General features: G+C 43.5%; 1 protein-coding gene across 1 annotated transcript in view; it reads right to left on the bottom strand.

Annotated features, from left to right (window-relative positions):
* Positions 1 to 26,634, bottom strand: part of ACACA (acetyl-CoA carboxylase alpha) — a 551,747-nt gene that overhangs the window by 105,861 nt on the left and 419,252 nt on the right. The window contains exons 37-38 of the mRNA XM_083173207.1: positions 3,712 to 3,808; positions 2,594 to 2,729 (exon numbers count right to left, since the gene is read on the bottom strand). Coding sequence (XP_083029333.1) covers positions 2,594 to 2,729; positions 3,712 to 3,808 — 233 coding nt within the window. The remainder of the gene's footprint in view (positions 1 to 2,593; positions 2,730 to 3,711; positions 3,809 to 26,634) is intronic.

Raw genomic sequence — 26,634 nt, 5'->3', positions numbered from 1 at the left:
AATATAATTAATTATATCATAGTAAAGTGTGATGTATATATCCGTATGTGAATTAAGTGGGGTTATATCCCATTCAAGGTCAGCTGAGGACATCATCTATATAATATCCGTGTCTTGATTAAAGACATAACCTATGCAGAATCTTCTGTCTTTTTAAAGACATATTACTTCAATTAACCCACAATTGGTAGGTGAAAAAATTCAAATTCCATCTAACCAATATTTTCCCGAGCACACCCATCATATCGCTTGTATTTCCTCTGAACTAACATTTGTATCTTTTTTAGATGTTTGTATAAACTCTTTCAAGTACCTTAGGAATACCTCTTGATGTACAGACCCGATCGGGAGGTCAAATATCGGTATGTATAGGACATATCTCTATTAAATGAAATATTCATTATGCGTACATTGTTGTTTTTAAATACTTATAGAATATCCCATTTTCTTTTCTGTATCACTTGTAGTCATACCCCTGATGAAGTCATTTTGACGAAACGCATTGGGTTTTAAATAAAGGAATTTCAAGTCCGAAAGAATTCTACGTCTCATTTCAAAAAAGGACAAGAGATGTCCATTATGAGATGTTTTCCTCTCCACAGACAGGATACAATTAACAGCTTTCGGAAAACAATTCAACCATCGTAGTCCAGTGCATGGTTTTAATGCATAGCTTTTACAATGACAACAATATATTTATTTTACTCATAATATGACTAAATTAACCTGGGTGGTGCAATAAATGAATGTAAATGGTTAGTTTTATATACATGAATGACTAAGTCCATGTAAGTTTAATCAGTCAGGATCAGACATATATGTCCTAGATGAAATGGGTCAGGTTGACATCATTGTGTTACACGCTGCCTACTCAACATTATGGAAAGTAGTTAATCACAGTTACTCTTACTAGGATACACTTCAAACAGGACACCTGATGTACATATGCTGCATGGTCAGGTTGGAATCAATTCTGCATTTGTTACCTTTCAGGCATGAAGTTAACTGCAATGCAGCCATGGGCCGTAATGTAATGACGCTCGACCAATCACTCACAAGGTATGGTTTTGCCTTACAAGTGATTGACACTTTAGAAAAAAAACATCTGAGTTCAGCCTGTATCCAATCCCTCATGGTAGCCGAATGTCCAATATTATACCATGTTTCCCCAATAATAAGCCCTACCCCGAAAATAAGACCTACCCTTGGTTCTGGAAACGAGTCCAAAATAAGCCCTACCCTGAAAATAAGCCCTATCAAAATCCTGATTACCCGAGTCTGTGCACTAATTTTCCAGTTCAATGCTCCCAGCTTCACTCCCCGCTATCCCCCTCACCGCCGCCCTGCATGAGGGATGCTGCTGCAGTACGGTAGCAGCCCTGGTACCGCTGAAGCCTCCAGCTCCAGTTCCCAGGGATGAATTTCGCATGACGTCACCATGCACCATCCACACGGCTTCTGTACACAGGCAGGAGCAGCGGCGGATAGCCTGAAAAACTGGAAAGTGCTGAAAGGTGAGGGGCAGGACTGGGGGGCATGGTGGCTATGAAAGCAGGACTGGGGGCATGGTGGCTATGAAAGCAGGACTGGGGGCATGATGGCTAAGAAAGCAGGACTGGGTGGCATAATGGGGTTAATTAAAATAAGCCCTACCCTGAAAATAAGCCCTATGGTGTTTTTTTGTGAGGGGCAGGACTGGGGGGCATGGTGGCTATGAAAGCAGGACTGGGTGGCATGATGGGGTTAACTAAAATAAGCCCTACCCCGAAAATAAGCCCAACAGTATGGTGTTTTTTGTCCCCCCAGTGTCTTAGTCATTTGGGAATCGTAGGTAATAGCAGATAGGTCTCTTGGTTAATAAGGGAGACATTCAATGCAAACAGGGAGTTTCTCTTCACTTACAAAAGTGTCCTCATACTGAGCTGACAGGTCTACTGCAACTTTACTAACATTGAATGTCTAGGACACATTGGGAGGTTATGCTAATTCATTTTAATAAACACATCTGTGTGTGAATGAATTTGTATATGAAGCCCCACAGAACTTTGCATGAAAAAACACAGCTGCAGCATTGTAGCATTTATACAAGTGTCGCATATCAATCAAACATCACTTTGCGAAAGGCGCCCAACATTAGTCTCCCAATGACCTGGCATGCCAATAGAGAATGTTTATCATGACTGCAGCCGAGATGTATGTATGAGGGCACGTCTGTAGTTTTGTTCTTCTCTCCAGTAAAATACCATAAAACCATATCAAACACCTAAATTATTTTAGTTACAGTTTCAAAATTTTATTGCGTCATATTCCATGGTCTGTAAATGCGTACCCTTACATAAAAATGGGTGTATAGCATTTACCATGCTTGTCTACCTGACCCTCTACATGAGGGAGAAAAGAAGCTGTTCCTGGACTTCCCTGGTAATGTATGATTGCCATCTCCTGTGGTGAACCATCTTTCTTATCAATTACCTATATCGTCACAGGTGATGGCAATCATACATTACCAGGGAAGCCCAAGAACAGAGCATTTTCTCCCTCATGGAGAGGGTCAGGTAAGCAAGTATGGCGTTTATTGTGCAAGCAAAATTACCTTTCATTCCACCAGAAAAACCTCTCCAGTTAGCAAACACCATAATTGGGAGACCTTCCCTGTTGAAGTCCTTGATTGCTTGTGCAGTTTTGAAGGCAGAATCTGGAAACCACACCTGTCCTGCTTGTTGTATTATCTGCGGAAACAGCAAAATCACTCATAAAGGTTTTTTTTTTTTACATACATTTTCCCACATTCATGGAAAACGTGGGGAAAAATAAAGCAAATAAAAGTAAACAAAGCTAATGCAGATAATCATACAAAACATAAAATATTTAATTAAAATAAAATTCAACACAAGACTCTTTCCAAAGTGTACAAACGGCTCTGCAGTTGAACTTAATTAAATTTAGCATTATTCTTTAAATGAGAGGACTGTCATTTTATACATCCTAAATGATGTTGCCTACTTGGACAGGGGGGTGATAGTGAGCAAAAGGAGCATGGTTTGGGCAGATGGGCAGCATAACTAAAGCTGGATGCACACCTGAACAATATATAATTTGTCTGAGCAACAAATTCTATTTCGGTAGTTCATCAGCAGGGGTGTACACCGCATATGATGGTGAAATACCTCCAATTAGTGTAGTGCTTTTCTCCCAATCAGAGTTCACGTGGATGGTAAAGAATGAAAAACTCCAAAGACATTGTGAAAAACTCATGCCGACTATTTCATGTGTCAACTTTTTGTCAATGTCGACCTTATGCATGTTGACATTTTGGTGTCACCATCGATTATCATCCAGATCTCAACTAAACACAATAAACAACATACTGCCTACCTCCCAACTGTCCCGATTTTTGCAAGTCAGTCACTTTTTTGGCATACCACCCGCATGCAGCAGTGTTCCGCAGTGGCGGGGGGTGCAAACAGCATCTAATCACTGCAGATTTACTGACTGGGGGCAGCTGACAGAGCACTTGTCATGCTCAAATAGTGACGTAAGACTTTTCCGAGACCCACGCCAAGGCTGTTCGGGAGTCCTAACTTTCTATGTGAGAATGTTGGGAAGTATGATGCTGTATTGTAACAATTAACTATTTTAAATAACAACACTTATATAAAAGTTGAAAAAAAAAAACACTTCCCAAAACAAATGCATTTCACAACAACCAACCTTAGCCTCAGAGTCCAGGTTAGCAGGATCAGCGGGTATGCTTAACTCCACGGTCCTGGTTTCTACTGCAACTACTCCCACTGGTATACCTCCCAGTCTTTATATTTATGCAAAACACAATGAAGATTAAATATGTTATTTCAATTATTTATAATACAGTTTAATAGTGTATTTAGAATTATGAGTAATTTTCTTTCCTATAACCCATCTCGAAATAAAAAATTGCCCCTTTTCCTATATGGTTCTCTCTGCTTATTTTGTATACAACAAGGTCAAATTAAAGTGTTCTATGTGATATTTCTGTTCCTCCTCTGTGGTGACCTTCACGGCCTCTTCGGTGGCTGCAGCTGCCACCAGAATACCACCATAATACTGATGAATATGGGTATAAAGTGTCCTGTATTTGACAAGCAACAAGAATGAAAGTATGTAAAATAATTAATAAATACCAAGCACACAGCTATTGGGAGCTTTCTTATGGTTGCCAGATGACTGCCCGACAGTCAGGATTCAGACGGTCAGGACACCAACATCAGATTTCCAACTGTTTTAATGCTCGACAGTCGGGATCCCGACTGACAGCGGCTCTTCTCCCTTGTAGGGGTCCATGAGCCCCATAGAGGCAGAATAGAACCAGTGGCGAGTAAAGCGAGCCACCGAGCCTGCAAGGGGCTTCTTTGTGCTCGCCCCCCTGTCGGACACCAGCAGTCGGTAGTGCGATGTCGGGATACTGACTGTAGGGATCCCGATTGTCGAACCGCCATACCACACCCCTTTTGTATAGGCTCATGGGAACACATGCATCACAAAAACAACATTTTTAAGAGCTCCTGAAATGGAAGAAGGGTTAGATAAGACAGCAGCATAGACATTTGTGCAGTGACTAGTCCATGTTTTAGGTCTCTAACTTCCATCCTCTATATTTGAACTGTACCATCTGTTGCACAATGGAGGCTTTGATATTGGTGACTGATGATGGTAACAAAAGTGTTCAGAAAATTAGAGGAAAAGGAGAGAAGACATGCCCAAGTCTTTATCGAGCGCAACAAATTCCCCTTTTCCAGCTGACATGCTTCTTGCAATTCATTCTAGCAAGAAGATAAATATAAACACACATACTGTGTATATACACACAAACACACACATATATATATATATATGTGCCTGATGACGATTGAATAAAATTGGAACGTAAAGGAGTTCCTGCTCTTGTGATATTCTTTTCTACCCGAGTGCTGCTGTTGCTGCATCTACCAGAGTTAGTATACTGTATATATATATATATATATACACACACATACATACATACATACATACATACATACATACATACATACATACATACAAGTATGGGGTTGCACTCCTCTCATAAAGTCAGCTTTCCCGGTGCCTTCCCTGGATGCTCCTGGCATGGAGCCCTGATACAAAGGTTTGTGTAGGCGGCACTCGGACGAAATAATTTCTCAGTGACTGCATCTCTGCTTCACTGAGAAATTATTTCGTCCACAAACCTTTATATATATATATATATATATATATATATATATATATATATATATATATATATAGCTTGCAGAGGGCAGGCACTCAGTCGAATCAGGCTGGTAAATGCGCCAGGGTGCCGGAGGGGAGATGAATAGTATGCAGAGTCTGGCACTCTCACGGTCTTATCAGCAAAGAAGACACAACACAGCAATGGTGGGTCAACGTTTCGGAAGTCGGTTTACTTCCTTTTCCAAGACAAGGTGCAATACAAAATACAAACATGCGTGTCTAACCTATAAGTGTACCTGGAGGGGTTGGTCTCATCACGTGCGGCGCTGGTCCGCCCTCGACCGCACCTCCGGCCCGGCATCTCCCAGGGGCGCATTGCTATGACGTCAGTCCCAGCTGGGAGCTTCTCAGTGCATCAGAGAGTGGGGGAGTGGCTGGACAGCGTCACTGTTTCCTGAGCAACCAAACAAAACAAAAGCAGTGCATAAGAACAATCTGTGATATACGTGGCTGTAGAGAATAAAGTATATAAACAGTGCATAAATAAGGCTGAAAGTAACGGGTGAGTATAAGCATGGGATACAAAATGAAAGTATGCATGATATCCAAATATATTAAAATGCATAAGCAATATAGTCGACAATGTAAGGTCGACATACACGCTCCTACTAAAAAGCAGTCGACATGCCTGTGTCGACAGGTGCAGAAAAAGGCAAATCTGCGCAAAAAAATTGCGCAAACATGGACAGAGAATCTGTCCATAGATATAAGGTACAAATGTCCATGGGACCACGGGAGAAAAAACAGTTAGAGAAACATATTGAACGAGAAATGTTCATTCAACCCCTTAGGGCTCACAGTGTCCAATGTATGAATCCATCGGGTCTCCAATTGAATTAGCCTCTTGCCCCGATCTCCTCCTCGAATATCAAAAGGCACATGATCAATAATAGTATGGCGGAATTGGGCCAGATTATGCTTGGCAGCAGCAAAATGTTTAGCCACTGGCTGGTCAGATTCTTTCTTGCTGTTGAGGGCAGCTCTGATGGAGTGACGATGCATGGCCATCCGCTCTTTAAAAGAACGGATGGTCTTGCCCACATAACATAAGCCACAAGGGCATTTTATAAGATACACAACATAAGTGCTAGAGCACGTGAGAGGGTATCTGATAGAGAATCTTTTCCCAGATGAGGGGTGTGTAAATGTCCTGCCAGTGATCATATGGCTACAGGTAATGCAGCCAAGACATTTGAAGCAGCCATCAGGTCTGCTCTGTTTAGGTGGATTTCTCTTAGTGACGTCAGTGCGTACGAGCATGTCCCTGAGGTTGCGTCCACGGTTGTAACATGGCATAATTCTGGTATTCTTCAAATTCTTAAGGTCGCGGTCATTTTGGACCATGGGCCAAAGATGTTTGGAATTCTTCTTGATAGTCCGGTCTCCAGTATCGAACATCCTCACCCAGTGTATCCGGTCATCATTACTCACAGTGGTATTCTTCTTTTGTAATAGGGTGGCCCTGGGTATGCTCTTCAATTTTTCGGTGGCAGCATGTAATAGAGGTTTGGGATATCCTCTATGTTGAAATTTCTCACACATTTTATTAATGTTCAGTTCCAGTTGTTGGTCAGAACTGGTAATGCGTTTGGTTCTTATAAGTTGTGAGAACGGAAGACTTCTGATGGTCGCTGCAGGATGGAAACTCTGGGCAGAGAGTAGACTGTTGCGATCTGTCGGCTTTGAATATAGATCTGTACTCAAAGTCTCGCCATTATTGATGATGGTAACGTCCAGAAAATGAATTTCACTTTGGCTCATGGACATGGTGAACTTGATAGGACAGTCGCGTTGGTTAATGTCATCGATATGATTGATGAGTTCAATGTCTGACCCTTGCCACAGAAGTAAGATATCATCGATGAATCTGCAGTAGAAGAATATCTTAGATTTCACAGATGATTGAAAGAACAGTTCCTGCTCAATGGTAAACATATATGAATTAGCGTACGAGGGTGCGACAGGAGAACCCATCGCACACCCCGTACGCTGCTGGAAAAACTCCCCATTGAATAGGAAATAATTCCTGGTGAGGGTGAGTTTGAGTAGATCCATCATGAGCTGGATAGAAGGACCACCATAGTTGTCACTGGCTCCTAAGAGATTTTGCATGGCTTGGATACCTTCAGGGTGGGGAATACTGGTGTAAAGGCTCGTGATGTCGAGAGTGCAGAGCCAAAGATTCGTGGGTAGAGCAGGCAAATTTTGTAACTTGACGAGCAGATCAGAGGTGTCACGCAAATAGGTGCTCTGTTCTTGGACACAAGGCTGTATAAAGTGGTCTAAAAACTGTGCCACTTTAGAATAAACAGAGTCACTAGCCGAGATTATCGGTCTCCCCGGTGGTCTAGTGGGATTCTTATGAATCTTCGGGAGACAGTAGATAATGGGTACTCTCGGAAATTCAATAATGAGTGCCTCAGCAGTGTCTATCGGTATCAGATGATTGGTGGCTGCCTCACGTAGGATGGTGTCAAGTTCTTTATTGTACTGAACAGTAGGGTCACCAGGTAATTTATCATAGACACTGTTGTTGTTAAGTTGGGAGTACACCTCATTGATGTAGTCATCAAGTTTTAGCAAAACTGTGCCGCCCCCTTTATCAGCTGGAATGATGAAGACATGGTCAAGATTTTTTAGTTTTTTAATGGCCTGCCATTCTTCTGCTGATAGATTGGATCTAGTCAGTTTACGTGTGTCATGGGTTTGAGAACACACATTATAGTCCATGGTTTTGATGAAGCTGTTAATTGAAGGGTTGGGGCATGGTGGGTCGAATGTTGATTTCTTTTTAAAAGCAGAGTATTTAGAATCAGAAGGAGGATTTGCAGTTTTATCTTTGAAGAAGTCTCGTAATTTGAGCTGTCGGTGGAATCTGGCTAAGTCGACCTTCCAACGAAAGTCGTCGAATCTGTTGGTAGGGATAAAGGAGAACCCCTTATTTAAGACCGAGATTTCGGCTGTAGTAAGAGTAATGTCAGCCAAATTGAAGATTACATTCTCTTCTTGCTGCCCTTGTTGGTTTTCGATCCGCTTGTACTGGCCTCCTCTTCTAGTGGGTCTCCGTCTCGCTCGCGCCCGGCGCGAGTCTTTACCCCTAAAGGGGGCTTGGTAGAATATTTGGCGGAGGAATCTCCAGTATCACTGTTGGAGGAGTAGGTGTCACTATTATTTGGCCGATTGCGGTTTCTTCTTTTGGTGAATTTGCGGGCATATGGATTAGGACCCCTTTCAGTATTATTGCCAGTGAGCCATCCGTAAACTTTATATTCATCATAATCACGGTTCACCGTGTCGAATTTCTTCTTTTTGAAGGCTGTTAATTCTTTTTTATATGAGGCAACAAGTTTGTCTAATTTGTCAAGCCAGTTCTGGGATGTGTCTGACTGGAGTTGGGGTATCTGCGTCTCTTCAAAGGCTGCTAGCTTAGTCTTGGTCAGGGTTAATTCCTTCGCAGATTCTTCTATGACCAGGGTCATAAGGTCGAAAGAGCAGTTGTTGAGAACTGCTACCCACCGTCGGCAGAACTCATCATTGTATCTGCCTATGGTGGGTATGTTCTTAACGCGAAAGCCTCGCGGAATTTTGCGGTCGCGGTAATATTCTGATAGCGTGATGCCATGCATCAGAAAGTCCACTTCGCGCTTTTTGAGCTTTAGCAGATTGTTGAATATCTCATCATTCGATGTCGACTCCACTGTGTCAGCAAATCTTTCTTTAAAGAGCACAGCTTCTGATTCGCTGTCTGAGAAGCGAAGTCTCTCTCCCAATGGTAGCTGGATTCTATTGCCGGTATTTCTGCCCTGCCGGTCAGACGCCGCTGCAGGTGCCGCCATGGCTGTAATACAATCCGTTACAAACAGCGTGGGTGGTGGAGACGTGAAGGGTTAAAACCACACTCGCTATACCTTATGTCCCTTAAGCAGGGAAATAGCGAGGGAGAATGTCCTTAGTAGCAAAGCACATTGATCTGTAACTTCAGTCACACAAGCGGGTGACAGATAAAGGTTAGGACGGTGCCATGCAGGATGACGGATTCCTGTGTTGAAGAAGCCGGCTCCGTATGTAGCTTGCAGAGGGCAGACACTCAGTCGAATCAGGCTGGTAAATGCGCCGGGGTGCCGGAGGGGAGATGAATAGTATGCAGAGTCTGGCACTCTCACGGTCTTATCAGCAAAGAAGACACAACACAGCAATGGTGGGTCAACGTTTCGGAAGTCGGTTTACTTCCTTTTTCAAGACAAGGTGCAATACAAAATACAAACATGCGTGTCTAACCTATAAGTGTACCTGGAGGGGTTGGTCTCATCACGTGCGGCGCTGGTCCGCCCTCGACCGCACCTCCGGCCCGGCATCTCCCAGGGGCGCATGGCTATGACGTCAGTCCCAGCTGGGAGCTTCTCAGTGCATCAGAGAGTGGGGGAGTGGCTGGACAGCGTCACTGTTTCCTGAGCAACCAAACAAAACAAAAGCAGTGCATAAGAACAATCTGTGATATACGTGGCTGTAGAGAATAAAGTATATAAACAGTGCATAAATAAGGCTGAAAGTAACGGGTGAGTATAAGCATGGGATACAAAATGAAAGTATGCATGATATCCAAATATATTAAAATGCATAAGCAATATAGTCGACAATGTAAGGTCGACATACACGCTCCTACTAAAAAGCAGTCGACATGCCTGTGTCGACAGGTGCAGAAAAAGGCAAATCTGCGCAAAAAAATTGCGCAAACATGGACAGAGAATCTGTCCATAGATATAAGGTACAAATGTCCATGGGACCACGGGAGAAAAAACAGTTAGAGAAACATATTGAATGAGAAATGTTCATTCAACCCCTTAGGGCTCACAGTGTCCAATGTATGAATCCATCGGGTCTCCAATTGAATTAGCCTCTTGCCCGGATCTCCTCCTCGAATATCAAAAGGCACATGATCAATAATAGTATGGCGGAATTGGGCCAGATTATGCTTGGCAGCAGCAAAATGTTTAGCCACTGGCTGGTCAGATTCTTTCTTGCTGTTGAGGGCAGCTCTGATGGAGTGACGATGCATGGCCATCCGCTCTTTAAAAGAACGGATGGTCTTGCCCACATAACATAAGCCACAAGGGCATTTTATAAGATACACAACATAAGTGCTAGAGCACGTGAGAGGGTATCTGATAGAGAATCTTTTCCCAGATGAGGGGTGTGTAAATGTCCTGCCAGTGATCATATGGCTACAGGTAATGCAGCCAAGACATTTGAAGCAGCCATCAGGTCTGCTCTGTTTAGGTGAATTTCTCTTAGTGACGTCAGTGTGTACGAGCATGTCCCTGAGGTTGCGTCCACGGTTGTAACATGGCATAATTCTGGTATTCTTCAAATTCTTAAGGTCGCGGTCATTTTGGACCATGGGCCAAAGATGTTTGGAATTCTTCTTGATAGTCCGGTCTCCAGTATCGAACATCCTCACCCAGTGTATCCGGTCATCATTACTCACAGTGGTATTCTTCTTTTGTAATAGGGTGGCCCTGGGTATGCTCTTCAATTTTTCTGTGGCAGCATGTAATAGAGGTTTGGGATATCCTCTATGTTGAAATTTCTCACACATTTTATTAATGTTCAGTTCCAGTTGTTGGTCAGAACTGGTAATGCGTTTGGTTCTTATAAGTTGTGAGAACGGAAGACTTCTGATGGTCGCTGCAGGATGGAAACTCTGGGCAGAGAGTAGACTGTTGCGATCTGTCGGCTTTGAATATAGATCTGTACTCAAAGTCTCGCCATTATTGATGATGGTAACGTCCAGAAAATGAATTTCACTTTGGCTCATGGACATGGTGAACTTGATAGGACAGTCGCGTTGGTTAATGTCATCGATATGATTGATGAGTTCAATGTCTGACCCTTGCCACAGAAGTAAGATATCATCGATGAATCTGCAGTAGAAGAATATCTTAGATTTCACAGATGATTGAAAGAACAGTTCCTGCTCAATGGTAAACATATATGAATTAGCGTACGAGGGTGCGACAGGAGAACCCATCGCACACCCCGTACGCTGCTGGAAAAACTCCCCATTGAATAGGAAATAATTCCTGGTGAGGGTGAGTTTGAGTAGATCCATCATGAGCTGGATAGAAGGACCACCATAGTTGTCACTGGCTCCTAAGAGATTTTGCATGGCTTGGATACCTTCAGGGTGGGGAATACTGGTGTAAAGGCTCGTGATGTCGAGAGTGCAGAGCCAAAGATTCGTGGGTAGAGCAGGCAAATTTTGTAACTTGACGAGCAGATCAGAGGTGTCACGCAAATAGGTGCTCTGTTCTTGGACACAAGGCTGTATAAAGTGGTCTAAAAACTGTGCCACTTTAGAATAAACAGAGTCACTAGCCGAGATTATCGGTCTCCCCGGTGGTCTAGTGGGATTCTTATGAATCTTCGGGAGACAGTAGATAATGGGTACTCTCGGAAATTCAATAATGAGTGCCTCAGCAGTGTCTATCGGTATCAGATGATTGGTGGCTGCCTCACGTAGGATGGTGTCAAGTTCTTTATTGTACTGAACAGTAGGGTCACCAGGTAATTTATCATAGACACTGTTGTTGTTAAGTTGGGAGTACACCTCATTGATGTAGTCATCAAGTTTTACTACATCAATGAGGTGTACTCCCAACTTAACAACAACAGTGTCTATGATAAATTACCTGGTGACCCTACTGTTCAGTACAATAAAGAACTTGACACCATCCTACGTGAGGCAGCCACCAATCATCTGATACCGATAGACACTGCTGAGGCACTCATTATTGAATTTCCGAGAGTACCCATTATCTACTGTCTCCCGAAGATTCATAAGAATCCTACTAGACCACCGGGGAGACCGATAATCTCGGCTAGTGACTCTGTTTATTCTAAAGTGGCACAGTTTTTAGACCACTTTATACAGCCTTGTGTCCAAGAACAGAGCACCTATTTGCGTGACACCTCTGATCTGCTCGTCAAGTTACAAAATTTGCCTGCTCTACCCACGAATCTTTGGCTCTGCACTCTCGACATCACGAGCCTTTACACCAGTATTCCCCACCCTGAAGGTATCCAAGCCATGCAAAATCTCTTAGGAGCCAGTGACAACTATGGTGGTCCTTCTATCCAGCTCATGATGGATCTACTCAAACTCACCCTCACCAGGAATTATTTCCTATTCAATGGGGAGTTTTTCCAGCAGCGTACGGGGTGTGCGATGGGTTCTCCTGTCGCACCCTCGTACGCTAATTCATATATGTTTACCATTGAGCAGGAACTGTTCTTTCAATCATCTGTGAAATCTAAGATATTCTTCTACTGCAGATTCATCGATGATATCTTACTTCTGTGGCAAGGGTCAGACATTGAACTCATCAATCATATCGATGACATTAACCAACGCGACTGTCCTATCAAGTTCACCATGTCCATGAGCCAAAGTGAAATTCATTTTCTGGACGTTACCATCATCAATAATGGCGAGACTTTGAGTACAGATCTATATTCAAAGCCGACAGATCGCAACAGTCTACTCTCTGCCCAGAGTTTCCATCCTGCAGCGACCATCAGAAGTCTTCCGTTCTCACAACTTATAAGAACCAAACGCATTACCAGTTCTGACCAACAACTGGAACTGAACATTAATAAAATGTGTGAGAAATTTCAACATAGAGGATATCCCAAACCTCTATTACATGCTGCCACAGAAAAATTGAAGAGCATACCCAGGGCCACCCTATTACAAAAGAAGAATACCACTGTGAGTAATGATGACCGGATACACTGGGTGAGGATGTTCGATACTGGAGACCGGACTATCAAGAAGAATTCCAAACATCTTTGGCCCATGGTCCAAAATGACCGCGACCTTAAGAATTTGAAGAATACCAGAATTATGCCATGTTACAACCGTGGACGCAACCTCAGGGACATGCTCGTACGCACTGACGTCACTAAGAGAAATCCACCTAAACAGAGCAGACCTGATGGCTGCTTCAAATGTCTTGGCTGCATTACCTGTAGCCATATGATCACTGGCAGGACATTTACACACCCCTCATCTGGGAAAAGATTCTCTATCAGATACCCTCTCACGTGCTCTAGCACTTATGTTGTGTATCTTATAAAATGCCCTTGTGGCTTATGTTATGTGGGCAAGACCATCCGTTCTTTTAAAGAGCGGATGGCCATGCATCGTCACTCCATCAGAGCTGCCCTCAACAGCAAGAAAGAATCTGACCAGCCAGTGGCTAAACATTTTGCTGCTGCCAAGCATAATCTGGCCCAATTCCGCCATACTATTATTGATCATGTGCCTTTTGATATTCGAGGAGGAGATCGGGGCAAGAGGCTAATTCAATTGGAGACCCGATGGATTCATACATTGGACACTGTGAGCCCTAAGGGGTTGAATGAACATTTCTCGGTCAATATGTTTCTCTAACTGTTTTTTCTCCCGTGGTCCCATGGACATTTGTACCTTATATCTATGGACAGATTCTCTGTCCATGTTTGCGCAATTTTTTTGCGCAGATTTGCCTTTTTCTGCACCTGTCGACACAGGCATGTCGACTGCTTTTTAGTAGGAGCGTGTATGTCGACCTTACATTGTCGACTATATTGCTTATGCATTTTAATATATTTGGATATCATGCATACTTTCATTTTGTATCCCATGCTTATACTCACCCGTTACTTTCAGCCTTATTTATGCACTGTTTATATACTTTATTCTCTACAGCCACGTATATCACAGATTGTTCTTATGCACTGCTTTTGTTTTGTTTGGTTGCTCAGGAAACAGTGACGCTGTCCAGCCACTCCCCCACTCTCTGATGCACTGAGAAGCTCCCAGCTGGGACTGACGTCATAGCCATGCGCCCCTGGGAGATGCCGGGCCGGAGGTGCGGTCGAGGGCGGACCAGCGCCGCACGTGATGAGACCAACCCCTCCAGGTACACTTATAGGTTAGACACGCATGTTTGTATTTTGTATTGCACCTTGTCTTGAAAAAGGAAGTAAACCGACTTCCGAAACGTTGACCCACCATTGCTGTGTTGTGTCTTCTTTGCTGATAAGACCGTGAGAGTGCCAGACTCTGCATACTATTCATCTCCCCTCCGGCACCCCGGCGCATTTACCAGCCTGATTCGACTGAGTGCCTGCCCTCTGCAAGCTACATACGGAGCCGGCTTCTTCAACACAGGAAACCGTCATCCTGCATGGCACCGTCCTAACCTTTATCTGTCACCCGCTTGTGTGACTGAAGTTACAGATCAATGTGCTTTGCTACTAAGGACATTCTCCCTCGCTATTTCCCTGCTTAAGGGACATAAGGTATAGCGAGTGTGGTTTTAACCCTTCACGTCTCCACCACCCACGCTGTTTGTAACGGATTGTATTACAGCCATGGCGGCACCTGCAGCGGCGTCTGACCGGCAGGGCAGAAATACCGGCAATAGAATCCAGCTACCATTGGGAGAGAGACTTCGCTTCTCAGACAGCGAATCAGAAGCTGTGCTCTTTAAAGAAAGATTTGCTGACACAGTGGAGTCGACATCGAATGATGAGATATTCAACAATCTGCTAAAGCTCAAAAAGCGCGAAGTGGACTTTCTGATGCATGGCATCACGCTATCAGAATATTACCGCGACCGCAAAATTCCGCGAGGCTTTCGCGTTAAGAACATACCCACCATAGGCAGATACAATGATGAGTTCTGCCGACGGTGGGTAGCAGTTCTCAACAACTGCTCTTTCGACCTTATGACCCTGGTCATAGAAGAATCTGCGAAGGAATTAACCCTGACCAAGACTAAGCTAGCAGCCTTTGAAGAGACGCAGATACCCCAACTCCAGTCAGACACATCCCAGAACTGGCTTGACAAATTAGACAAACTTGTTGCCTCATATAAAAAAGAATTAACAGCCTTCAAAAAGAAGAAATTCGACACGGTGAACCGTGATTATGATGAATATAAAGTTTACGGATGGCTCACTGGCAATAATACTGAAAGGGGTCCTAATCCATATGCCCGCAAATTCACCAAAAGAAGAAACCGCAATCGGCCAAATAATAGTGACACCTACTCCTCCAACAGTGATACTGGAGATTCCTCCGCCAAATATTCTACCAAGCCCCCTTTAGGGGTAAAGACTCGCGCCGGGCGCGAGCGAGACGGAGACCCACTAGAAGAGGAGGCCAGTACAAGCGGATCGAAAACCAACAAGGGCAGCAAGAAGAGAATGTAATCTTCAATTTGGCTGACATTACTCTTACTACAGCCGAAATCTCGGTCTTAAATAAGGGGTTCTCCTTTATCCCTACCAACAGATTCGACGACTTTCGTTGGAAGGTCGACTTAGCCAGATTCCACCGACAGCTCAAATTACGAGACTTCTTCAAAGATAAAACTGCAAATCCTCCTTCTGATTCTAAATACTCTGCTTTTAAAAAGAAATCAACATTCGACCCACCATGCCCCAACCCTTCAATTAACAGCTTCATCAAAACCATGGACTATAATGTGTGTTCTCAAACCCATGACACACGTAAACTGACTAGATCCAATCTATCAGCAGAAGAATGGCAGGCCATTAAAAAACTAAAAAATCTTGACAATGTCTTCATCATTCCAGCTGATAAAGGGGGCGGCACAGTTTTGCTAAAACTTGATGACTACATCAATGAGGTGTACTCCCAACTTAACAACAACAGTGTCTATGATAAATTACCTGGTGACCCTACTGTTCAGTACAATAAAGAACTTGACACCATCCTACGTGAGGCAGCCACCAATCATCTGATACCGATAGACACTGCTGAGGCACTCATTATTGAATTTCCGAGAGTACCCATTATCTTCTGTCTCCCGAAGATTCATAAGAATCCCACTAGACCACCGGGGAGACCGATAATCTCGGCTAGTGACTCTGTTTATTCTAAAGTGGCACAGTTTTTAGACCACTTTATACAGCCTTGTGTCCAAGAACAGAGCACCTATTTGCGTGACACCTCTGATCTGCTCGTCAAGTTACAAAATTTGCCTGCTCTACCCACGAATCTTTGGCTCTGCACTCTCGACATCACGAGCCTTTACACCAGTATTCCCCACCCTGAAGGTATCCAAGCCATGCAAAATCTCTTAGGAGCCAGTGACAACTATGGTGGTCCTTCTATCCAGCTCATGATGGATCTACTCAAACTCACCCTCACCAGGAATTATTTCCTATTCAATGGGGAGTTTTTCCAGCAGCGTACGGGGTGTGCGATGGGTTCTCCTGTCGCACCCTCGTACGCTAATTCATATATGTTTACCATTGAGCAGGAACTGTTCTTTCAATCATCTGTGAAATCTAAGATATTCTTCTACTGCAGATTCATCGATGATATCTTACTTCTGTGGCAAGGGTCAGACATTGAACTCATCAATCATATCGATGACATTAACCAACGCGACTGTCCTATCAAGTTCACCATGTCCATGAGCCAAAGTGAAATTCATTTTCTGGACGTTACCATCATCAATAATGGCGAGACTTTGAGTACAGATCTATATTCAAAGCCGACAGATCGCAACAGTCTACTCTCTGCCCAGAGTTTCCATCCTGCAGCGACCATCAGAAGTCTTCCGTTCTCACAACTTATAAGAACCAAACGCATTACCAGTTCTGACCAACAACTGGAACTGAACATTAATAAAATGTGTGAGAAATTTCAACATAGAGGATATCCCAAACCTCTATTACATGCTGCCACAGAAAAATTGAAGAGCATACCCAGGGCCACCCTATTACAAAAGAAGAATACCACTGTGAGTAATGATGACCGGATACACTGGGTGAGGATGTTCGATACTGGAGACCGGACTATCAAGAAGAATTCCAAACATCTTTGGCCCATGGTCCAAAATGACCGCGACCTTAAGAATTTGAAGAATACCAGAATTATGCCATGTTACAACCGTGGACGCAACCTCAGGGACATGCTCGTACGCACTGACGTCACTAAGAGAAATCCACCTAAACAGAGCAGACCTGATGGCTGCTTCAAATGTCTTGGCTGCATTACCTGTAGCCATATGATCACTGGCAGGACATTTACACACCCCTCATCTGGGAAAAGATTCTCTATCAGATACCCTCTCACGTGCTCTAGCACTTATGTTGTGTATCTTATAAAATGCCCTTGTGGCTTATGTTATGTGGGCAAGACCATCCGTTCTTTTAAAGAGCGGATGGCCATGCATCGTCACTCCATCAGAGCTGCCCTCAACAGCAAGAAAGAATCTGACCAGCCAGTGGCTAAACATTTTGCTGCTGCCAAGCATAATCTGGCCCAATTCCGCCATACTATTATTGATCATGTGCCTTTTGATATTCGAGGAGGAGATCGGGGCAAGAGGCTAATTCAATTGGAGACCCGATGGATTCATACATTGGACACTGTGAGCCCTAAGGGGTTGAATGAACATTTCTCGTTCAATATGTTTCTCTAACTGTTTTTTCTCCCGTGGTCCCATGGACATTTGTACCTTATATCTATGGACAGATTCTCTGTCCATGTTTGCGCAATTTTTTTGCGCAGATTTGCCTTTTTCTGCACCTGTCGACACAGGCATGTCGACTGCTTTTTAGTAGGAGCGTGTATGTCGACCTTACATTGTCGACTATATTGCTTATGCATTTTAATATATTTGGATATCATGCATACTTTCATTTTGTATCCCATGCTTATACTCACCCGTTACTTTCAGCCTTATTTATGCACTGTTTATATACTTTATTCTCTACAGCCACGTATATCACAGATTGTTCTTATGCACTGCTTTTGTTTTGTTTGGTTGCTCAGGAAACAGTGACGCTGTCCAGCCACTCCCCCACTCTCTGATGCACTGAGAAGCTCCCAGCTGGGACTGACGTCATAGCCATGCGCCCCTGGGAGATGCCGGGCCGGAGGTGCGGTCGAGGGCGGACCAGCGCCGCACGTGATGAGACCAACCCCTCCAGGTACACTTATAGGTTAGACACGCATGTTTGTATTTTGTATTGCACCTTGTCTTGAAAAAGGAAGTAAACCGACTTCCGAAACGTTGACCCACCATTGCTGTGTTGTGTCTTCTTTGCTGATAAGACCGTGAGAGTGCCAGACTCTGCATACTATATATATATATATATATATATATATATATAAAACCACAGTAACCCAACTGCGCTCTACAAGAGTGAGGCAGCACCTCTGAGGGGCCCCCTGTTAGACAGAACCCAAAGGTTTAGATATAGAAAGGAGGGAGTTTCAGAGTGCACCTATACGTTTACACATATGACAAGTCTGTTATACAAACAATGCAATGGTACAGAAAGTATTCATAATAATATAAAAATATTTATTCAGGAATCTTCCAAATGATGATAAAGGCCCAACGCGTTTCGTCAACAACTTGACTTCATCAGGGGCATTGGAAGCAGAGCAACACAGAGCAATTTCACACTAGAAGTATTCCTTCTTAAACAATTGTTTTGAAAGACAGATGTTTTCTTACGAGAAAAATATGTGCTGAAAATAACTTATGCAGATAATCACTGGAGATCAGTAGGGACAATTGAACTTAGTATGGTAGTAGTCCAATATTCTCCAGGGGTAATTTGCCAATATTTAGGGGGAAGAGTTAATAGCCCAAAACCTCAGAATCAAAAAAAGATCAATTACATATGTTTAGAACCGGATGTGAACTCCTGGATTCAACATCTCGTAAGAAAACATCTGCTGTCTTTCACAACAATTGTTTAAGAAGGAATACTTCTAGTGTGAAATTGCTCTGTGTTGCTCTGCTTCCAATGCCCCTGATGAAGTCAAGTTGTTGACGAAACGCGTTGTGCCTTTATCATCATTTGAAAGATTCCTGAATAAATACTTTTATATTATTATGAATACTTTCTGTACCATTGCATTGTTTGTATAACAGACTTTTCATATGTGTAAACGTATAGGCGCACTCTGAAACTCCCTCCTTTCTATATATATATATATATATATATATATATATATATATATATATATACACACATACATATACATACAGATGGAGCTGGTCCCAGCTTTGCAGGGGATGGCGGAAGAATCGCCAGCCGCAATCCCCCGCCAGCCGCCATCTGATCTGCGAAAGGGAACGCGCGCGCACGAGATGCGTGCGCGTCCCCTTCCAACGGCGCTTCCCCTGGGTCCCCGCCGGCTTGCCCGCTCTCCCACCTAACCCTGTCCATCTCCCTGACGCGGAGACGGACAGGGTTCCCGTCGCCCGGAAACTGAGACGCGCGTGCGTGTGAGACGAACGCGCGTCTCAGTCAGATAGAGCGCCTCACCGCTTGCGGAGACAATCTGGCGACTCGCCAGCAAGAGGGAGGCTGGCTCCATCTGTATATATATATAGAAATGAACGGCGGGTGGCACTCAGAGACAGATAACCGTGTGGAAAATGGTGAATGCTTTATTCATATGGTGAAAGCATTCACCATTTTCCACACGGTTATCTGACGAGTGCCCGCCGTTCATTGCTACATTAGTGGGTACGCCGGGGATTATACAGAATCATATATATATATATATATATATATATATATATATATATATATATATAGGGAGAGTTGCAGGGAAGGCACTCCTGATCCGGCAGATGACTGGCTCCGGTGCCTGTGCAAATGGCCTGTAACGTAGCAGGGTAGATGCACGCACCCACGGAGACTTTCAAAAAAGACTTCAAAGACTCAATCACGGTCTATATATATATATATACAGAAGAAAAAGCCGGCACTCCACTGCTTAATAGACCAAATTGCACCCCGTGTCTTTCTCAGCTGCAAGCTGTTTCCAGGCTGGCATATGTATAGAAGGACATAGGCGGCACTTGGGCATCTTGGAGAAAGAAAAGACCACACACAGATTCAAGATCTTTCGAGATTTAATCTCGTCATCAGGATCCTGATGACGAGATTAAATCTTGAAAGATCTTGAACCTGTGTGTGGTCTTTTCTTTCTCCAAGATGCCCAAGTGCCGCCTATGTCCTTCTATATATATATATATACATATACACAAATATACATATATATATATATATATATATATATATTTATATATATGTAGAGAGAGAAACACTAAAATAAACTCGTTCTAGTGGCAGCTGTGTACATTTTTTTTTTTTTGCTGCTTCAAATTCGCCATCCTATTTGTATTCTTTTTCACTATGGTACTTTACAAAGACTTTTTTTTTCGTTATTTCTGTGCGGCTCTTCTAGTTGGAGCATCCATACTGCTTTGATTGCTCCGCTGAGAAGGGAATGCGAGACAAGGAATGATAGAGAAATAAAAAGTGCCTTTATATTTCCTTGTGCACAGACCATACATTTAGGCAGGAAGATGATACTCGCATAGTGATGTAAAACACCAGTGACTCATGAGAGTCAGAGGCTGCGAAGTGAAATAATTCCCTCATGCACTCTATCGTAGTAATAGTCTATTTATTCTTCGTCTAGAGTTGGTTACATTTTTATTGGAACTTTTTCCTATTTAAATGTTGGTAATGAATTTGCCAGAGATGAAAAGGTGTGAAAGATGACTGTGCAAGCTCTATGCTTTTTCAATTTCAGCTCTAACATGTCTATGAACCTGCTTTTTCACCAAACGGATGGAAAAGATGGAAGAAATTAAGGAATGAAAATAATAAAAAGATGAAACAACACACTTGTTTGTGTAGAGGTTTCATTCTTGATGACACCCAGCAAACACTGTACTTAATACACAGGGTGAGATGTACTACGCCTTGAAAAGTGATAAAATGGAGAGTGATAAACCACCAACTAATCAGCTCCTACCTGTTATTTTTCAAACACATGGCAGGTAGGAGCTAATTGGCTGGTGGTTTATCACTCTCCATTTTATCACTTTTCAAGCTAAGGTACATCTGGCCTCCATTAACATCACTGTAAAATACAATAAAATATATTTTGTTTTCTAATTTGGGCAAAAGCCTGCTGCCACATAAATGTCTTGTTCCAGAATGGGTAGAAAGCAAAAAGAATAATGACCCCATTTAACAATGAGATAGAATCACTTTAGCATTCACTAAGAAGGTTATTTCCTACATTAAGTATTTAGTAAACGGTGGTAAGCTTATAATCCCCATTGCTGGTCACCACCAGGTGGAAGTGTCACGTGCATGAACTAGCAGCCTGTCATTGTCACCGGTTGGCTGCCAGCAAGAGCATGGAGGTAAGTAACATTAAACACAAACAGCATCACTGCAATACTAAACTGGTGATAGTCTAGTTCAGGGTTCGCCAACCCGTCGCGGTAGCTCGCCGGGACTTTTCTAGTAGCTCAGGCCTCGGGGCTGTTTAAGTGACCTCCTGCCGCGTAGCGGTACCTTGCTTGACGGCAGGAGGTCAGAAAGTGATTTAATGCAGCTATTGTGGTCCTGACGTGGCGGAAGTGACCTCCTGCCGCGTAGCGTTTCCATCCTCACTTGGCGGCAGGAGGTCTGAAATTGACTTCATGCCGCGTCCTCCTGACATCCCCAGCGCACTTTCTCATCGACGCCACGGCCACAGCCTCTGCTCAGCGCCATTGATGTTGCAGCCTCTGCTCAGGTCCTGCGCCACAGCCTCTGCTCAGACTACATTAGGTAAAAAAAAAATGAAAACTGTGTGCGCACAGTGTGTGGGGCATATGTATAATGGAGCATCACAGTGGGGCATATGTATAATGGGCATCTGTGTGCGGCATATGTATAACGGAGCATCACAGAGGGGCATATGTATAATGGAGCATCACAGTGGGGCATATGTATAACGGAGCATCACAGTGGGGCATATGTATAATGGAGCATCACTGTGTGCGGCATATGTATAACGGAGCATCACAGTGGGGCATATGTATAATGGAGCATCACAGTGGGGCATATGTATAACGGAGCATCACAGTGGGGCATATGTATAATGGAGCATCACTGTGTGTGGTATATGTATAATGGAGCATCACGGTGGGGCATATGTATAATGGAGCATCACGGTGTGGGACATATGTATAATGGAGCATCACGGTGGGGCATATGTATAATGGAGCATCACGGTGGGGCATATGTATAATGGGCATCATGGAGTGGGGCATATGTATAATGGGCATCACGTGTGGAGCATATGTATAATGGAGCATCACGGTGGGGCATATGTATAATGGAGCATCACGGTGGGGCATATGTATAATGGGCATCATGGAGTGGGGCATATGTATAATGGGCATCACGTGTGGGGCATATGTATAATGGAGCATCACAGTGGGGCATATGTATAATGGAGCATCACAGTGGGGCATATGTATTATGGAGCATCACAGTGGGGCATATGGAGCATCCCAGTGGGGCATATGTATAATGGAGCATCACGGTGTGTGTGGCATATGTATAATGGAGCATCACGGTGCGGGGCATATGTATAATGAGCATCACAGTATGCGGCATAGGTATAATGGGCATCACAGACTGCACTATTGGGGTCATGTGTATCTGGCACTGTACTATTGGGGACATATGTGTATCACATCTCCATTTTCCATGGCCGCACCACATGTGGCTACAGCTCTTAGAGAGCTGACCATGCCCTCATATTGGAAATTTTGGGGGGCTGTAGCCTCGCAGGAGTTCCACGGTAGTAGGTGATCCCTCTAATTTTGGGCGCGTGCCTTCGGCACGCGCAGATGTCTCCTCTGCCTCGTGTTGGGAGGTATGTTTGTGACATATTGGACATTGCAGTGTGTGGCATAAGGTGTCAGGGGCATTTTTTGGGATATTATGCAGATTTGAATTTTTTTTAAACTTAGTAGCTCTTCGGGCGGTTTATTTTGTCGCGAGTAGCTCCCGCCCCGAAAAAGGTTGGAGACCACTGGTCTAGTTAATCAGTGGAGTCCTATTTTGATGTAAGGATTTAAGAGGGGTGTATCCAAATAAAAACCTGTGTAAAACATACATTACTGTATTTGTAGGCTGTAAGCACACACAAAGCCAGAAATTGTCCCACTCCCTAAACGTTTTGTGTTTGGATTTTTTTGGTTTTGGGTTCTGATATATATATATTTTTTAAAGCATAAAAACTGCTAAAATCGCAGAATTTGGTTTTTTTTTTTTGCTCCTACGCTATACTAACCTCAATAACATTAACTTCCACTCATTTCCAGTCTATTCTGAACACCTCACACCTCACAATATTGTTTTTAGGGCAAAAGGTTGCACCGAGGTAGCTGGATAACTATGCTAATATATAATTAAATTAATTAAATATTAATAATATAGCAGCCTAGTAGGTAGAAAAATTAAACTACTAGGTAGGTAGACAGTAGTACTGCCAGTGGCCACCATAAAAGGTATTTATACAGCAGCAGTAGCAGACTATTATGCACCAGCAGAATTTATAATAATTAATTTTATTGGTACTTGTGTATTTTGGCGGCGCCCGTCGCGGGCATCGTGTGCCTTAACTTTAAGGCACACGACGCGACGCGATGGACGCGATTTCTCCATAGGCTTCAATGTTAAAATATTTTTAACATTGAACCCGATGGAGAAATCGGGTCCATCGCGTCGCGTCGTGTGCCTTAAAGTTAAGGCACACGACGCGACCGACGCGATTTCTCCATAGGCTTCAATGTTAAAATATTTTTAACATTGAAATACTGTCGGTCGCGTCAGACTTGTGCCATTATAATGGCACAAGATCAAATGTAGTTGATAAAGTCCATCTAACATAGAAAACAATGGGAAATGGGCCAATATGGCCCATTTCTCATTGTATATGGCCCCGTCATGTCCAAATATAAATGCCCCCCATTGTCAGCGGCACCCCAGTATTGACGCCAACCCGAAGCGTGGCGAGCGTAGCGAGCCCGCGATGGGCGGCGGTACGCGTCCTCCGACCTTTTCATACCCCTACTATCCACGTCGGCGTGGAGTTGAGAATAGAATAGTGTGGCGAGCGCAGCGAGCCACCGAGCCCGAAGCGTGGCGAGCGCAGCGAGCCCCGCGGATACCTTCACAGGTATCCGCGTCCCCACGCGGGCTTCACAGGTGTCCGCGTCCCCTCGCGGGGCTCGCCACGCTTCGGGCTCGGTGGCTCGCTGCGCTCGCCACACTATTCTATTCTCAACTCCACGCCGACGTGGATAGTAGGGGTATGAAAAGGTCGGAGGACGCGCGCTCGCTGCGCTCGCCACGCTTCGGGTTGACGTCAATACTGGGGTGCCGCTCACAATGGGGGGGCAGTTATATTTGGACATGACGGGGACATATACAATGAGAAATGGGCCATATTGGCCCATTTCCCATTTTATTCCATGTAAAATGGACTTTATCAAGTCCATCTTATCTTGTGCCATTATAATGGCACAAGACCGACGCGACCGACACGATTTCAATGTTTAAATATTTTAACATTGAAGCCTATGGAGAAATCGCGTCGGTCGCGTCGTGTGCCATGTTAATGCACACGACGCGACGCGATGGACGCGATTTTTCACACACGATGGACGCGATCCTCATCGTGGGCGCCGCCAAAATACACAAGTACCATTTTATTATTAGGTACTGCTTGGCACTCAGTGGCACATGTCAGTGCATCAACAGCATGGATTTGTTATATATATTTTTTACAGACTCACGCAGCACAAGTATTAGTATGTAGTTGTACTACTAGGTAGGTACACTTAGGCAGTAACACTGCCAGTGGCAACAGTATATATATATATATATATATATATATATATAGTGGACTATATATAATTAAATTAATTAAGTATTAATAATATAGCAGCCTAGTAGGTAGAGAAACTAAACTACTAGGTAGGTAGGCAGTAGCACTGCCAGTGGTCACCACAAAAGGTAGTTACACACCACCAGTAGCACACTATTATGCACCAGCAGAATTTATAATAATTCATTTTATTATAAGGTACTGCTTGACAGTGGCACACATCAGTGTATTTTTTACAGTCACATGAAGCACAGGTATTATTTTTTAATTAAATTATATATAGCAGCCTAGTATGTACTAGGTAGGTACACTTAGGCAGTAGCACTGCCAATGGGAACAGTGTAACTAAATAATACTGGTAGATTCACTGCAGGCAGCACCAGTGGACTATATATAATATAATTAATTATTAATATAATATATAATATTACAGCACAGCACCAGAGGTAGTCCCCAGCACAGAGGAGACAGTAGTACTACAAGTACACAGTTAGACTGTCCTCCTTGGTAGGGAGAGCCCACCCTAAGCAGACAGGAGAATAGAGTACACAGCAGCACTGAGGGAGACAGCCCCAGCGAATAAAATAATTACAGCACATCACACCAGAAGTAGACCGCACAGAGGAGACAGTAGTACTACAAGTACACAGTTAGACTGTCGTCCTTGCTAGGGTGATCCCTAGCGGGCGCAGCAGACGCTATTTAAAGCCTCGTGAAATCCGGCGCCGGGCGATGACGTTCTGCCCACGCGGATGGACCCGAGTCAGGTGGAAATCTCCGAGCACTGCTCGGAACCGGGCTCGGAATGATGACGTCCGTAGGGGCTCGAATCTCTGGAATCCAAGTCTGCACATCTCTAGTTTCACTCCTGTAACCTGATATTTATATATATATATAATACTTTATGCAGAAGATTACATAGTCTAGGAAACCACAATCTACATACTCCCGAAACCTTTTTCACGGTTTTAAAAGATTTGTAGGACATGCCTGGAAATCTGTTCCAAACTTACCTATTACATTAATCTTTAGGGTCCTGGGATGTTACACTGTATTAAATACACAATCAAGTGCAGTATATTAAAATTTATATATGAGCCATTTTGAAGCTGTTTCCTGTAAGTAACTAACACAATTTGCAGCAAAGATGTAACAGCCATAAATCACCTACCGCACAGTGCTTAAGGTGATGCAGGTACATTTAAGAAGCATCAACCATGGAGTAAAGGGTGTCCCAGATTTACATGTCTAAACCATTATCAATCAAATAATGCGTAGTAACCAGATGATGCATATCAGGCTAAGGAAGTGGAAGACATGCCTGTGATTGGTATTGTGTGACTAAACATGAGTGACAGCTTTCGCAGTGACCTGCCTCAATAGGCAGTTTTATTGCATGTAAGCATGCTAATAAGGTAGGTGACTGGAACACCAAGACAAAGAAATCAAAGAAGGATTCCTGGAAATATGGATAACCGTAGGATGACACATTAAGATGCAATCAATTGACCTTAACATTACAACAGACAATTTACATTTGCAAGATGCATGCTGTCCAGCATTTGTAG

Source organism: Crinia signifera, chromosome 2, assembly GCF_055691185.1.
Source record: "Crinia signifera chromosome 2, ASM5569118v1, whole genome shotgun sequence".
NCBI lineage: Eukaryota > Metazoa > Chordata > Amphibia > Anura > Myobatrachidae > Crinia > Crinia signifera.
This window is presented reverse-complemented; position numbering and strand designations above follow the sequence as displayed.